General features: G+C 38.6%; 1 protein-coding gene across 1 annotated transcript in view; it reads right to left on the bottom strand.

Moving 5' to 3' along the window:
- CDKL4 (cyclin dependent kinase like 4) overlaps window positions 1–14,439 on the bottom strand; it is a 48,697-nt gene that overhangs the window by 29,872 nt on the left and 4,386 nt on the right. Inside the window, exons 2-3 of the mRNA XM_042982113.1 lie at window positions 5,643–5,866; window positions 2,046–2,167 (exon numbers count right to left, since the gene is read on the bottom strand). Of these exons, the coding sequence (XP_042838047.1) occupies window positions 2,046–2,167; window positions 5,643–5,810 (290 nt within the window). The 5' untranslated portion in view covers window positions 5,811–5,866. The remainder of the gene's footprint in view (window positions 1–2,045; window positions 2,168–5,642; window positions 5,867–14,439) is intronic.

The raw sequence follows: 14,439 nt of genomic DNA, 5'->3' as shown, positions 1-14,439 counted from the left end.
CTTTATTTATTTTTGAGAGAGAGGTGGAGTGTTAATGGGAGGAGCAGAGAGAGAGGGAGACACAGAATCCGAAGCAGGCTCCAGGCTCTAAGCTGTCAGCATAGAGCCCGAGGCGGGGCTTGAACTCACTAACCATGAGATCATGACCTGAGCCGAAGTCGGACGCTCAACCGACTGAGCCAGCCAGGCACCCCCAGGGAACTTTTTTAATGTGTTCTGTTTGCTGCTATATCCTTAGCACCTAGCTGGAAAAACAGTAGTATTTTACTCAAGTTTTTTTGAATGAATATATTTTCAAATGGGGCACTAATCTTTTAAAACATTTGATTTGCAAAATCTGCAAGTGAAATGATATTAATTCTTCATCTGGCAAATAATTACCTAATTTGCCACTTCTTTTTTAGTTTTGTTTATGGTACATTTTGTCAAAAGGAATCTCTAAAGCTGATATAATTTAATATTTGGCAGTTTAAGTCCCCTTTTTTCTTTTTAAAAAATTTCTTGATTTAGAGAACTTGCTTTTCAAGTTAAAAAAAAATCCCATTGGCATTCTGATTAGATTTTGTGCAATAAATAAATAAATTAGGGAAGCAATATCTTTATAATAATGAATATTTCTACCCAGAAATACATGTTCATTTAAATAAAATCATTTATGTACCTCACTTAAATTTTGTAGTTGTCTTTCCTATGTAGAGTCTGACCAATTCTTTTTATCTTTATTTCTAAACTTTTTTGTTACTGATATTTGAATAAGATCCTTCTCCACTAGCTTTCCTAAAGTGCTCATTGATACAAAAGCGGTTAATTTTTATGTGTGGAATTTGGGGTGCTGTACTCATGATACTGAATTCCACTGGTTATAATGATCCTTTAGGCAATTATCTTAGATTTTGTAGAATACTATCATCCATATAAAGACAGTTCGATCTTGTTTCCAAAGTTACATATTCTATTTGTCTTTCTTATTACATTACATTGGCTAGAGCTCTCAGAACAGTGTTGCCTTATGGTAGTGACAACTGACTTCCTCATTTCTCACTTTAATGGTGGTTCCTTTAGTGCTGAGTATAAAACTAGCTGTTGATCTGAAGAGGGGCGTGTGTGTGCATGCATATGCACTAGGAAAGCATTTAACCCTACTTTGCTAAGGTTTTTTTTGTTTTTTTTTTTAAGAATCAGGAAAGGATGTTGAATTTATCAACTGCCTTTTCAAATTTTATCAACCACATGTATTTTTTCTCCTTTAACCTTTTAGTGAATTATATGGATTCTAATTTCAGTGGAATCCTAATATTGAACCATGGTTCATTCCTTGACAAGACAGGCATACCTCGTTTTATTGCCCTGCTTTATTATGCTTTGCTTTATTGTACTTCACAGACATTGTGTTTTTTCACAAATTGCAGGTTTGTGGAAATCCCCTGTGGAGGCAGTCCACTGGCGCCATTTTTCCAAGAGCATTTGCTCACTTTGTGTCTCTGTGTTTGGTAATTCTCCTAATATTTCAAACTTTTTCATTATTATTGTATTTTATGGTGATCTGGGACCAGTGGTTATGACTCGCTAAATGTTCAGATGATGGTTAGCATTTTTCAGCAATAAAATATTTTTAAATGAAGGTATGTACATTGCTTTTTTAGACATGATGCTATTGAGCACTTAATAGTCTACAATATAGTGTAAACATAACTTCTGTATGCACTGGGAAGCCAAAAAATTCATTTGACTCACTTTATTGCAATGTCGGCTTTATTGCAATGATTTAGAACCAAACCTGCAATATCTCCGAGGTATGCCTGTAGGGAAGTTAGCCTCAAAACGCGTTGTGATTTATATTTGCAGATTTGTCTTCCTAAATATTTTTATTCTAGGCTAATATTCGTGTTCCTCTGAGCACATCCTAACTCAGATGGGAAAGGGGTAGCCAGCAGACACATCTTGGTAGAAAGAGGACTGTGTTTCATATTTGAAATTTGCCACAGTTAATCCCACATATAATGAAACCAAATGGCCACAAGAGCCTCAGTTTCTGTGTCACTTACCCTTTGGGGTTTCTTTCCAGCTCATTTAAAAGTGTGTGATCACAGTATTCAAAAACTAAATGCATTTTCCTCTTTCTCCTGAACACCTCAATGAGGTTCACAAGGTTTGGGTGCTTTAATTGCTGCAAAGGAATTGAAATACAAAGTCTGGTGATTTTATTTCTTATAGTACTTTCTCCCCGGATCCCTTACAATTTGAACAATAGAAGGCCTTGCTTACCATGCCCCGTGCATCTCTTGTGGATAATTTTATGATGGTTACTCACAAGAGGAACTACTCTTGGTAAGAATCATAGAAACTTGAGGTTGAAAAAGAAGATGTTTTTCTTCTTTATTTTTTTTTTAATTTTTTTTTCTTTTTTAACGTTTTATTTATTTTTGAGGCAGAGAGAGACAGAGCATGAACGGGGGAGGGGCAGAGAGAGAGGGAGACACAGAATCGGAAGCAGGCTCCAGGCTCTGAGCCATCAGCCCAGAGCCCGACGCGGGGCTCGAACTCACGGACCGCGAGATCGTGACCTGAGCCGAAGTCGGACGCTTAACCGACTGAGCCACCCAGGCGCCCTTCTTCTTTAAAATAAATCCTTTAAGAGTTTATTTAATGTACCTGTGTATAGATGGTAATTAAACTGCTTGAATCTCTCTGGAGATAGCAAATAAAGTGCACAACTTAAAATACAGGCACTGATTCCACAAACACTTTCTGTAGTTTGTGAAAATTCTAAACATCCAGGTCATAAAATAACCTAAATAAAAAATTGAAGAAATGGAATTACTGAGTAAAAGGCTCTAAAAATTATTAATCCCCACTAAGTTTGCATATTGTCATGGGTTTAAACCCAGTCTGGATTTGCGTGTTGTTTTTCAGAAATACCAGATCCCAACGTTCAACTCTGATTAAGCTGCCTATTCTACGAGTCCCCACAGTGTGTTTTTACTTTATTTATCATGTTTTCATCTCTGTTCTTTGATTCTATTGTTCTCTCTTATGCTTAGATGTCTTATGTGCTAAATTCCGTCTCAAGCTGAAGGATTTCACAAGGCACCTGTTTAATGCTATGAACCAGAGGGAAAATTCTGCTGAAGATAATCCATCATAGAGTTAACTATATAACTTATCCAATCAGGGTAACAAGCATAAGCCAAGACTGTCCCAGGCACATAGGCAGATACGGTCATCCTGCCTACAGCTAGGGCCACCGTGTAAGTTAGCGCACAAACCAGGAGGCTTTTGAGAGCTCGTTTGGGGGTTGTAGCAGGGGAACGCAGCTACTCCTAGGCCCTTGACGGAAGAGCGGTCCTCCTGTATCAGGGAAGGTCGTCCTCTTCGGCCAAGCATGCAGCTCCAAGCTCCAAGATGCACATGGAGTGGTGAGGGAGGAAGAGGAAAACAGCCTAGCCAGCCGGATCAGCCAAACCACCTTTGGCAGTCCAGGCGGTGACAGATCGCCCTCACACCCTAGGGTGCTTTTGAAAGAGGGTGCTAACCAGACCGGATTCTGGGACAAAAGCTATGAATCAGGACATCTGATCACTCCTACTTACATATAACTCGTCTTCCCTATTGTTTTCCAGTATACAGATACATCACTTTCCAAACCCTCTACCACTTACTCAGAAAGATACATAGAGGGAACACAGTATTGTGTATACAGTAGGAGCTGCATAAATACTTTGCAGGCCCAGTAGCGATAGCCTCCTCTACTTTAGTACCTGTAAGCATGACTTGAAGGAAAAAAAAAAAAATGAGTCTGCAACTATGTGTCTGCTGTTCAACAGTTTGGGAAAAAGGACTCCATTACATATTAAAAATATGTCCAGAGCACAAAATCAACTTGCCGTTGCCTAAGACAGCAGAGAGGCAAACGGGAGGAAACAGGTCACACAGGTAAGCTAGCTGCTTTGTGCTACACTGAAAACCACAGGATGGAAATGAAACAGTGTCTCTACCAGGAGGCTAAGGGATTCACAGATGCTAACCTGGTCAAACCCGGTTTGGGGTAGATGAGCAATACATATCCCCTTTGCAAATTAAATTAACTTAGCCCAGGAAAACAGTGACTTGTATCAGTAACACAGGTGATAAGGAGGACAAAAATCAAATCACATTTAAATGACAGGAAGATAGGAGGAAGGGACGTGAAGTTTATCATGGAAGGAAACTGTTCAGGGCATGCATGGGTATAACATACTAAAAGCAGAAAAGGGGTACGTTATGGAAACCGTCACCAGAGACCAAGCTGAGGTGGAATCTGGCTACTTTTTACCTTCAAGTCAAATTGGGGCACTGTGACCCAGGAGGTACTACGAGCATTAACCTTACTTGCAGTCGTGGGTAGGTGGGAGGTGGGGGATAAAAAAGCATTACTTTCATTAGAAAACAACCCACAGCCAGGTCAGACACACCCTGTAGCTTAGCTCTGTGATAAGTTGTCTGCTGACCAGCGCCCTCTGCTGGCTGCGAGGTAACAGTGAACCGGTTTTTATGATGGATGTACTTGAAAACTCAGTCGGTGTATATGAAATTATATTTTAAACTATTATTAGTTTTAGGAATCCTGCTGCAAATAATACTTGGAAAGTACAGATAATATGATCATTATTATCTCCCTTTAAAAACTGACTTCTGGGGTTTTCCTAAAAAAAGATGACACATGTCAAAAGTGAAGATCGGCTGTGTGTTCTTGAGGATATAAATCACGTTTCTGTTATTCCAAGTTGGTCTCCAAACCTTCTGTGCCCCCAAGGAGTTTGCTGGAAATGCTGCATCTCAGGCTAACCACACACCTTCAACTCAGTACGTGCATTTTAGCAAAGTCCCCTGGGGATTCCAATGCACATTAATGTTTGGGAGGTGCTGCCCTGTGCCTCAGTTTCCTCCCTGATAAGATAAGGTGCTGGATGAGAAGTGTCGCTAGGTTCTTTTCTGGTTCTAAAACCGTAACATTTCTAGGACAGGAAAACATTTCCATTGAAGACTTATGAATCTTACGTGTCAAATCCTATCAGAGTAAAAACAACTTTAGGGGCACCTGGCTGGCTCAGTTGGTAGAGCATGTGACTTGACCTCCAGGTCCTAGTTCAAGCCCCACATTGGGGATAGAGCTTACTTAAACAACAACAACAACAACAACAACTAACTAACAAATTATTTGTGGAAAATGTGTATACATAGCTGGGGGAGATACTCAATAGTTCTAAGAATCAGTGGAACACAGGAAGGACCAACCCCTATGGATGCCACAGTCCAGTCCTGGGGGATCCTGTGCCGGGAGATGGTCTTCTAGTTGCCTGTTTGTGGGGAGGAGGATTGGGTGGGGGATGAGCGGAGAAAGGCGGGGGTGGGGGAGGGTGAACACTGGGATGAAGGGACTCAGGACAGTAGATATTTACCAACCAGAATGGAAAGTACTTCAGGATCAGAGCTGCCAAAGTCCAAAGTGATAATCAACTCATTTTCCACAGTTGCTGATGCCAAGAAATTTAAGCCCAATCAGAAAAACAACACCACTTTAAGATGCATTCAAATTGTAATTTGGGCATACATATTTCATCCAATACCATGAGGTTATAGATATATAGAGAAAGTTAACCTACCTTCAACATACGTATTTCTCTTAGTGCTATTTTCTTAACAACAGGATCATCTTCAGATTCCACAAATTTTTTAATAGCTACCACTTGTCCGGAGGTTTTGTTTCTGCATTTGAATACAACCCCATAGGACCCCTCTCCAATCTTAGCTAATTTTTCATACTTTTCCATTATGGTTGAAGTGACTTAAGGTACTGTATTGATTGCCTTGCAGCACAATGTTGCACCTGGAAAATAAGACGACTCAGCTTGATCAAGTCATCAAGGTCAATGTTCTCACAATCTTTTACATAAAACCAATTTACTCAGGATGCCAGAGATTTATTTCCATCGATTAATTTTAAATACACTTAGAAAGATGTGAACATCATTTTGGCAGTTTAGTTCAGTCTTTATGTGGTTCTTTGAGCTACTGCAAAGATTTCATATATTTCTTTTTTATTTTAAGATTTTTATTAAAAAAATTTTTTTTAACATTTATTTATTTTTGAGAGAGAGAGAGAGAGACAGAAGATGTGGGGAGGGGCCAAACAGAGATGGAGACAGAGGATCCCAAGCAGGCTCTGCACTGGCAGACAGCACACAGCCCAAGTCAGGACTCGAACCCATGAACTGTGACATCATGACCTGAAGTCGGACACTTAACTGACTGAGCTGCCCAGGTGCCCCAAGATCTCATATATTTCTTTTTTTTTTTTTTTTTTTTAATTTTTTTTTAACGTTTATTTATTTTTGAGACAGAGAGAGACAGAGCATGAATGGGGGAGGGTCAGAGAGAGAGGGAGACACAGAATCGGAAGCAGGCTCCAGGCTCTGAGCTGTCAGCACAGAGCCCGACGCGGGGCTCGAACTCATGGACCGTGAGATCATGACCTGAGCCGAAGTCGGACGCTTAACCGACCAAGCCATCCAGGCGCCCCTCTCATATATTTCTTATAGTGGGTCTGTATTTACTTCAGTTGAATTAAGGAATTCGTGGAAAGGAACCTTATCTAGTCTATTTTCATTATCCTCAAGTAAATGATTAAAATATGATGCTGTAAAATCCAACTGAAGGAACATTTTTATACTCTTGATTACATTGTTTCTCTTTTCTCTCCTCACCCATTTGACAAGGGGGTTTAGGAAGAACTGAGAACCAGACAAGGTACAAAGTGCTACACTTCCACCTGGTGGACAGAGGAAAGAGCAGATATGGACTGTCAAATAAAGCAGCCATTAAAAACAGTAACAAAATCTTTCCAGCTCTTGGCTCTTATATGTATGAAGGAACATATCCTTAAATTCTTAGCTCCCAAAGAAAAGAAAAAGCACAAAAAAGAGGACAGATTTCTCTAATTTTTCACAAATGCTTTCATATCCATAATGATGTCCATGGAAATATTTAATTTGTTGGTCCTGCATCACCCATGTGTGAATTTTGTGGTGACTGGATCACATGGTAAGTAACAAATAAGGCCACCATAATTAAAGAAATTAGTGTAGGAATTAAAAATGTAAAAATTCAAGTAAGTCTCAAAAATCCCACCCCACTTTATCCAGCAGAATCTTAATATAATCTAATAGTGATAATAAGAGCTAGCCCTTAAATAACATTGTCCTAGGAAAATCACATATAATTTGCACAACCATTCTATGAAGTAAGTGCGATTTTCATCCAATTATATGGACGAGAAAACCAAGGCAAGGTGAAGCTAGTATGGAATTAGAACCCAGGGAGTCAAGCTCCAGAGATCACAATTTCAATCACTAGGCTATACTGCCTCTCAGTTAATTCAAAAGAATGCACAGCTTGGAGAACCATTTTATCCAGGTCTTAGTATTAATCAAATGTCAAGTAAAAGAGGTGATCCCTTTTCAGATTTCTCATGTTCAAATGAGTATCCTCTTTCTTTTTCTTTTTTACTTCACTAACATCTTTTCCACCCACAGATTGTCTCAATGGAGAAAGAAATCATCTACTCTCACCCGTCACCATAGAAAGACACAACTGGGGGAGTGTTTACCTTGGTAAATGACTATTACTAAACCATTTTACAATGCCTCATTTTTTTTTTTTTTTTGTAGATTCTATTCTTTCTTATTACAGGGAGAAAACTGAAGCATACACTCTTAAATAACACAAGGAAAATGAAAATGAAGCATACACTCTTAAATAACACATGGAAAATTCATCACAGATTATGTTCTGAAATCTCTATCAGTTATACTGTATTTTTATATAGGAATTATCTTTTTTTTTTTTAATTTTTTTTTTAACGTTTATTTATTTTTGAGACAGAGAGAGACAGAGCATGAACGGGGGAGGGGCAGAGAGAGAGGGAGACATAGAATCGGAAGCAGGCTCCAGGCTCTGAGCCATCAGCCCAGAGCCTGATGCGGGGCTCGAACTCACGGACCGCGAGATCATGACCTGAGCTGAAGTCGGACGCTTAACCGACTGCGCCACCCAGGCGCCCCTATAGGTATTATTATCTTAAATCTGTTTATATATAAACATGCATAGATTTGTTCTTTAGCCTAGTTACAGGTGATAAAACAGTAGAAACTAGGAATTTGCTTTAGAAAGTTATCAGTATAGATCTTTGTGGATTTATGAACTTAACCTACTCGATAAGCCCTATGGTTACTGGAAGAAACTATGAATATGCCAGAAAGCTTACTCATGATGTTCGTCTATGTATTATGTTCCTATTTCCCTCTAGATAGATATTTTGATCTATTGATCTATGATTTTCTTTTTTTTTTTTCCCTAACTGGCTTAATAATGATTGAGTTCTCAGACTAATATTTAGATTTCTCAGACACATCAACCAAACTTTTGAATATGATAAAATAAAACACCAGAAAAATAGTACTTTACCTGTTAACCTCTCAATGGTAGCTGCTTTCTAAAGGGCTTATATGTTCATGGAAGATGGGTCTGAGCATGCAGGCAGGAGTTAGACCACGACAGAAATTCCTCAAAGGGATTTATGGCTTTAATTCCAGCCTACTAGGACTCTACCAGAGTTTTAAGAAGCAGTAATTTCTATCTCTTATCTGAGGTACAGCCCAACTATCTGTTTGATGACTATCTCTACACAAATAGAATCGTTTCAAAGTCAGTTTGTTCTAAGCCAAATGCCTTCTTTCTTATCCTCTACCTCTACCTCTACCCAAAGTTCACATACCTGCTCCACATTCTACCTAAACGGTTTGTGAAGATGGATATGGTGGGGAACTTTGAGACAGCCAAGGATAGTGATGGCTGTCTAACTCTAATCTTGTCACGTGTCTTTCACAAAGCTGTAGAAATCAACCAGAACAATAAAACCACATAAACATTGGGGCGCCTGAGTGGCTCCGTTGGTTAAGCATCTAAATCTCTTGATTTTGGCTTAGGTCATGATCACACAGTTCGGGAGTTTGGGCCCCACATGTGGCTTGCTCTCTATCTCTCTCTTAAATAAAAATAAACTTAATAAGAAAATGCACATAAATGAAATGCTTCCAACATAATAGGAAAGAGGAATTTAAAAACTTAAGTAGAAAAGTACACTCCAAATTCTGGAAGAGATATTTCCTAGGATCCCACTAGAAGCCTTTGCAGAGAACGAATACAGAAATGTGGTGGGATCTGGAAAAACTGTAAAGGAGACAGGAGAGGAAATGAAGGGCCTGGGATAGACTTAAAATCATCCCCCCTTCCCCCCACCCAAAGAGAAAATACATCACAAGTGCAAAAATACTGAGAGTGTCTCAGTGGATCAGAGCAGTCACCACAGGGAAAGGACTTAAAAGTTACGGATGTCGAGAAGGCATCAGTCAGTGTGACACTATTGGGGAAGAGAAGGGCAAGAGGGAAGGGAGAGGCTTATCCAATCTCTGTCAGAGACTGGAGAGTGAAGAGTAAAAGAAGCAAGAGGGTAAATTTGTGCCCCTGCACGACAAAAGAGAACCCCAAAACTGAAGGACATGCAAATCTCTCTGCCCCTAATTAAAAAAAAAAGTGCTACTCATTAAAGAAACTGCACTTTGGTACATTGACAGAGCGGACTCTCTTGACCTAGGACTGCTGTCAACTATCACAAGCCAAACCTTGCCCAGGGAATCAAATAGACGAAAGCGGTCTCCACACAAACCTATTATTGGAAGAAAATAGAAATGAGAATGGAACATTTCAGCTGATGAAAATCATGTCCAAAAAACCTAACAGTGAAGCAGAAGAAAACTAACACAACACTCCAAACCGATTTAAATATCTTCTAACATTCATCTGGATATATGAAAAGCACTTGGAATCAGAAATTCAAATAAGACCAGAAATGAACAAAAACATAAATAAATAAGAAAAAAAAAGATAGTTGATTGAACTCAGGGAAAAAAAATACAAGAAAAAGACAAAATCATCTCGGAAATAAAGGCTAAAAAACAAGACACCAATGAAAGAATAGATTCCAATGAAAACTTAATAAGGGACATTTAAAAAAGACAGAACAACAATTAAGAGATTAAAAATGAGAAAAGAAAAAGTAAGAGAGTTTAGAGAGAAAGTGGTTGAAATGGAAGACAGGCAAAGAAGATCCAACACATGTAATTAGAGTCTCCGAAGAAGAAAACAAAATGGTGGAACAGAACGAATAGTTGAAAGTATAATCCGTGAAATTTTTCTGGCAGCAAAATAAAGTCAAAGTCAAAATAAAGAAAAGGCCCGTCAGGTAGTTGGCAAAACTAAATCAGAACAATCAACTCGGACATATTTGAATAAAACTATCAAAACAAATACTCTCATAGCCTGCAGCCATAAGAGAAACAGAGTGACATCAACCTTGTCTAGAGGACACAGTGCAACAGCAGCCTTTTCAAGAGATTCAAGAGAAGAAAGTGAAGGCCAAGGATTTTACACTCAACCAAGCCGTCCTTCAAGTAGCAAAATCATACATAAACAGTTTAAAATATGCAAGACCTCCAGGAATATTATATTCATGAACCCTCTTAAAGAATCTACAAGAGGAAACTTTCACCCAGCCAAGAGGTGATTGGGAAAACTTCAAGAAGAGATTTATAGTGAGCATTTAATATATTTAATTGATGACTAGAGCAAAGATGGGGACAAGGGTGGAAGAATAATATATAAAAGTTAGAAGTGCTGACAATGTAGAAGGTAATGCAATTAAAGATCTGTTTAAAAAATGGAAAGGGAACAAAGAAAGCAGAATAAATTGATAACTAAATAGATGGGAGTAAAATACACCATTAAAAAGAGGCAAACCAGGGGCACCTTGGTGGCTCAGTTGATTAAGCTCCAACTCTTGATTTTGGCTCAGGTCATGACCTCACGGTTTGTGAGTTTGAGCCCTGCATTGGGCTCCATGCTGACAGTGTGGGGCCTGCTTGGAATTCTCTCTCTCTCTGCCCCTCCTACACGTGCGTGTTCTCTCTCTCTCTCAAAATAAATAAATAAACTTGAAAAAAAAAAAAAACAGACAAACCAGAGAATAAAAAGTTAAATAAGAAAATGGACTGAGAGCACTAAAAAAATACCCAAAGAAGTCTAAGAAATAAAAATCAAACACAATACATGAGAAAGAACACAGGGTTAACATTATACATGTAAAAATTGTAATATAAAACAATATGACAGGGTAAAGACTATCAATATCAATAAATATGTGTGGGCTTAAATCATTGATTAAATGAAAAAGATTTCAATTTGGCTCACAAAGCTAGATTCAACTATAGGCTATATGCAAGAGACACATCTAAGACAAAGTGATTCAGAAAGGTTAAAAATAAAAAGACAAACAGAGGTATTCAGGACAAATGGAAATATAAAGAAAGGAGATTTATGACAAAATAGAATTAAAGCTACAGGAAGCATTAAATACGACAGAAGGGGGGAAGTTTTTAATGCTAAAAGCCACGATTCACGATGAAGATATAACAGCCCTCAAATAACATAGCAATTACTGTTATAAAGCAGAAACTTTATTTAGGACATGTAAGGAGACATGTATACAAACACATTAATCATGACACTTAAACACACCAGTTTGAGGAAAAGGCAAGGCCAATGGAAAACAAAAAACAAAAAACAAAACAAAACAAAAAAGCATGTAACTATGCAGAATACCTAAACAATATAACCAATAAGGTAGATCTTTAGGAGACAGATACATTGAATTATATACTCTGATAATCTAAAATCTACCTTCTTCTCAAGCACACATCAGAAAGTGTAAAAAACTAGAAATATTATAAAAACATTCTGATCACAATCAAACTAGAAATTAATCCAATTAAAAAAAAATATATATATATAATAAAAAAAAGAGCTTCTACCTAGAAACTAAAAAAGCCTTCAGTTAAACACCTATTGGGAAGAGGGGGAAATGCAAACTGAAATAATGGAACTAAAAAAAAAATAATGAAAACACTACATATCGAAATCAATGAGATACATTTAAAGCAGGGGTTCTCAACTGGGGATCATTTTGCTCCTCAGAGGAATTTTTCAATGTCTGGAGACATTTTTGATTGTTATGAGTGTGTAGAGGCCAGGAATGCTGCTAAATATTTATCCCAGGACAGAGCCCCACAAGAAGAATGGTCTATCTGAAAAGTTCATAATGCCATGATTGAGACACCCTGACATATAGAAATTGAGAGAAAAAATCCAGGGATCAAAACAATATAGAAGAAAAGATAAAAGAGTAAAAATAATAAATAAATGCAATAATCTAAAAAAGAACTACAAAATAAACCAAAATAAAGCACGAGAAACAATAACATTGAAGCAGAAATTAATAGAGAATACAGAAATAATAGATCTAATTAATAAACCCAAATCCTAGTTCCTTAAAAAAATTAAACAAACCTGTAACTACCTTATTCAAGAAAAAAGGGAGAAAGAATGAATATACAAAATAAGAAATAACAAGAGGTAATAAAACAGAACAATTTTTTTTTTTCAAAATCATGAGTCTACTTTGCAGGCATCTATATTTTTATTTATTTATGTACTTATTTATTTTTAAGTGTTTATTTTGGAGAGAGAAAGGGAGGGTGGTTAGGGCAGAGAGAGAGGAAGACACAGAATCCAAAGCAGGCTCCTGGCTCCGAGCTGTCAGCACAGAGCCCCACACGGGGCTGGAACTCACGAACCGTGAGATCATGACCTGAACTGAAGTCAGACACTCAACCAACTGAGCCACTCAGGCGCCCCATGCAGGCATCTATAAAAATGTATTTAAAAACTTAGATGAAATGGATAATTTTCTAGAAAAATACCATTTACGAAAATTTACCTGATTAAAGATTGAGAATTTAAAGTGGCTTCTGGGGCACCTGGGTGGCTCAGTCAGTTAAGTGTCTGTTGGTTAAGCGTCTGTCATGATCTCCCAGTCTGTGGGTTCAAGCCCCGCATTGGGCTCTGTGCTGACAGCTCAGAGCCTGGAGCCTGCTTCGGATTCTGTGTCTCCCTCTCTCTCTGCCCCTCCCCTGCTCATGCTTTCTCTCTCTCTCTCTCTCTCTCTCTCTCTCTCTCTCTCTCAAAAATAAAATAAACATTAAAATTAAAAAAAAAATAAAGTGGTTTCTGCATAAGAAATAAAGAAAGTTTATTTTTTAAAAATCCTACAAAAAAGCACCAGGGGTCAGACTTTGACTACTGTGGGGTAAAGAGGTTGGTAAATTCTCTTCCGAAAACACAAGGCCAGGGAAAATTGTCAAAAAAGTAAAATGAAAGCCCGAACCAACCCATAACAATGTGGGGGCTCTGGAAATCAACCAAAGGTAAAAAACAAATTGAAAAGTACTTATTCATGATCAGTTAGAATTCCACTTAAGAACAATGGGGGTCTGTGGCTTCTGCCTGGACCTGCTGCCATTCCTCCTCTACCCTCATCCCCCCAGCTCAGCAGGGGCACTGCCACAACTACTGTGAACTGGCCATGAACCAGAAGCCTTACTCCAAGGGAAAATGTGCTTGATATGGCTCACACCCGTGACAGGCTGAAAACCCGTGACAGGACTGTAAGTAAAATTCAGTAGGAAACCAGCAGGGGAAAGCCCCACAGCTTTGTAAGCCTAAGGATGTACTTCCAGGTGGAGTGAGCTGCAGACTAGCCAAAAATTTATGGGAAGATCATGGAAGAGCCCCAGAAGGGGTAGTTTGGCTTTCCACATATCTCTGGCTAACTGGGAAACTCTGAGGCATACAGAGGGAAGACCCAGTAGGGTCCTAGGCAGATTTGAGGGCTGACTGAACTCTGAATGCAGTGCCCAACCCACACACTGGTCCACTGGAAGAGGATGAAGGACTATGCCTAGAGGTGCTTAAGTACCACTGCTGCTCAAATTATTGGTGACCACCAAACTATGCAGACAGTGGTGAGTCCTAGAAAGCCAGGCTAAAATAATTAAAAAACTGAACACAGACATCAACAGTCACACGTTTGGAAGGAGGTAGATTCTAGAATACAGGCAGGTTGCAAACACAAAAACCAACCCACAAAAAAATCCTCAGTGGAGAAAACTGGAATCCAGCATTGATGTATTATCTGAAATGCCCAGTTTCCAATGAAAACATTATGAGGGATGTTAAGCAAAAGGAAAGTGTTTCTGATACTCAAGGGCGGTGGGGGGAGGGGGTGGGGGAGAACAAGTCAACAAAAACAACAAAAATGGATTCCCAACAGACTCTTTTTGGGGGATAGAAATTGACAAAATGAACCTAAGATTGGTATGGAAACTCACGGTACCCAGAACAGCCAAAGCAACTGGAATAAAAAGAAACTGGAAGACTTACAATACCTGA

The sequence above is a fragment of the Panthera tigris genome, chromosome A3, assembly GCF_018350195.1.
Source record: "Panthera tigris isolate Pti1 chromosome A3, P.tigris_Pti1_mat1.1, whole genome shotgun sequence".
In the NCBI taxonomy this organism is placed as follows: domain Eukaryota; kingdom Metazoa; phylum Chordata; class Mammalia; order Carnivora; family Felidae; genus Panthera; species Panthera tigris.
The sequence above is the reverse complement of the archived record's forward strand: the minus strand, read 5'-3'. Positions and strand labels throughout refer to the sequence as shown.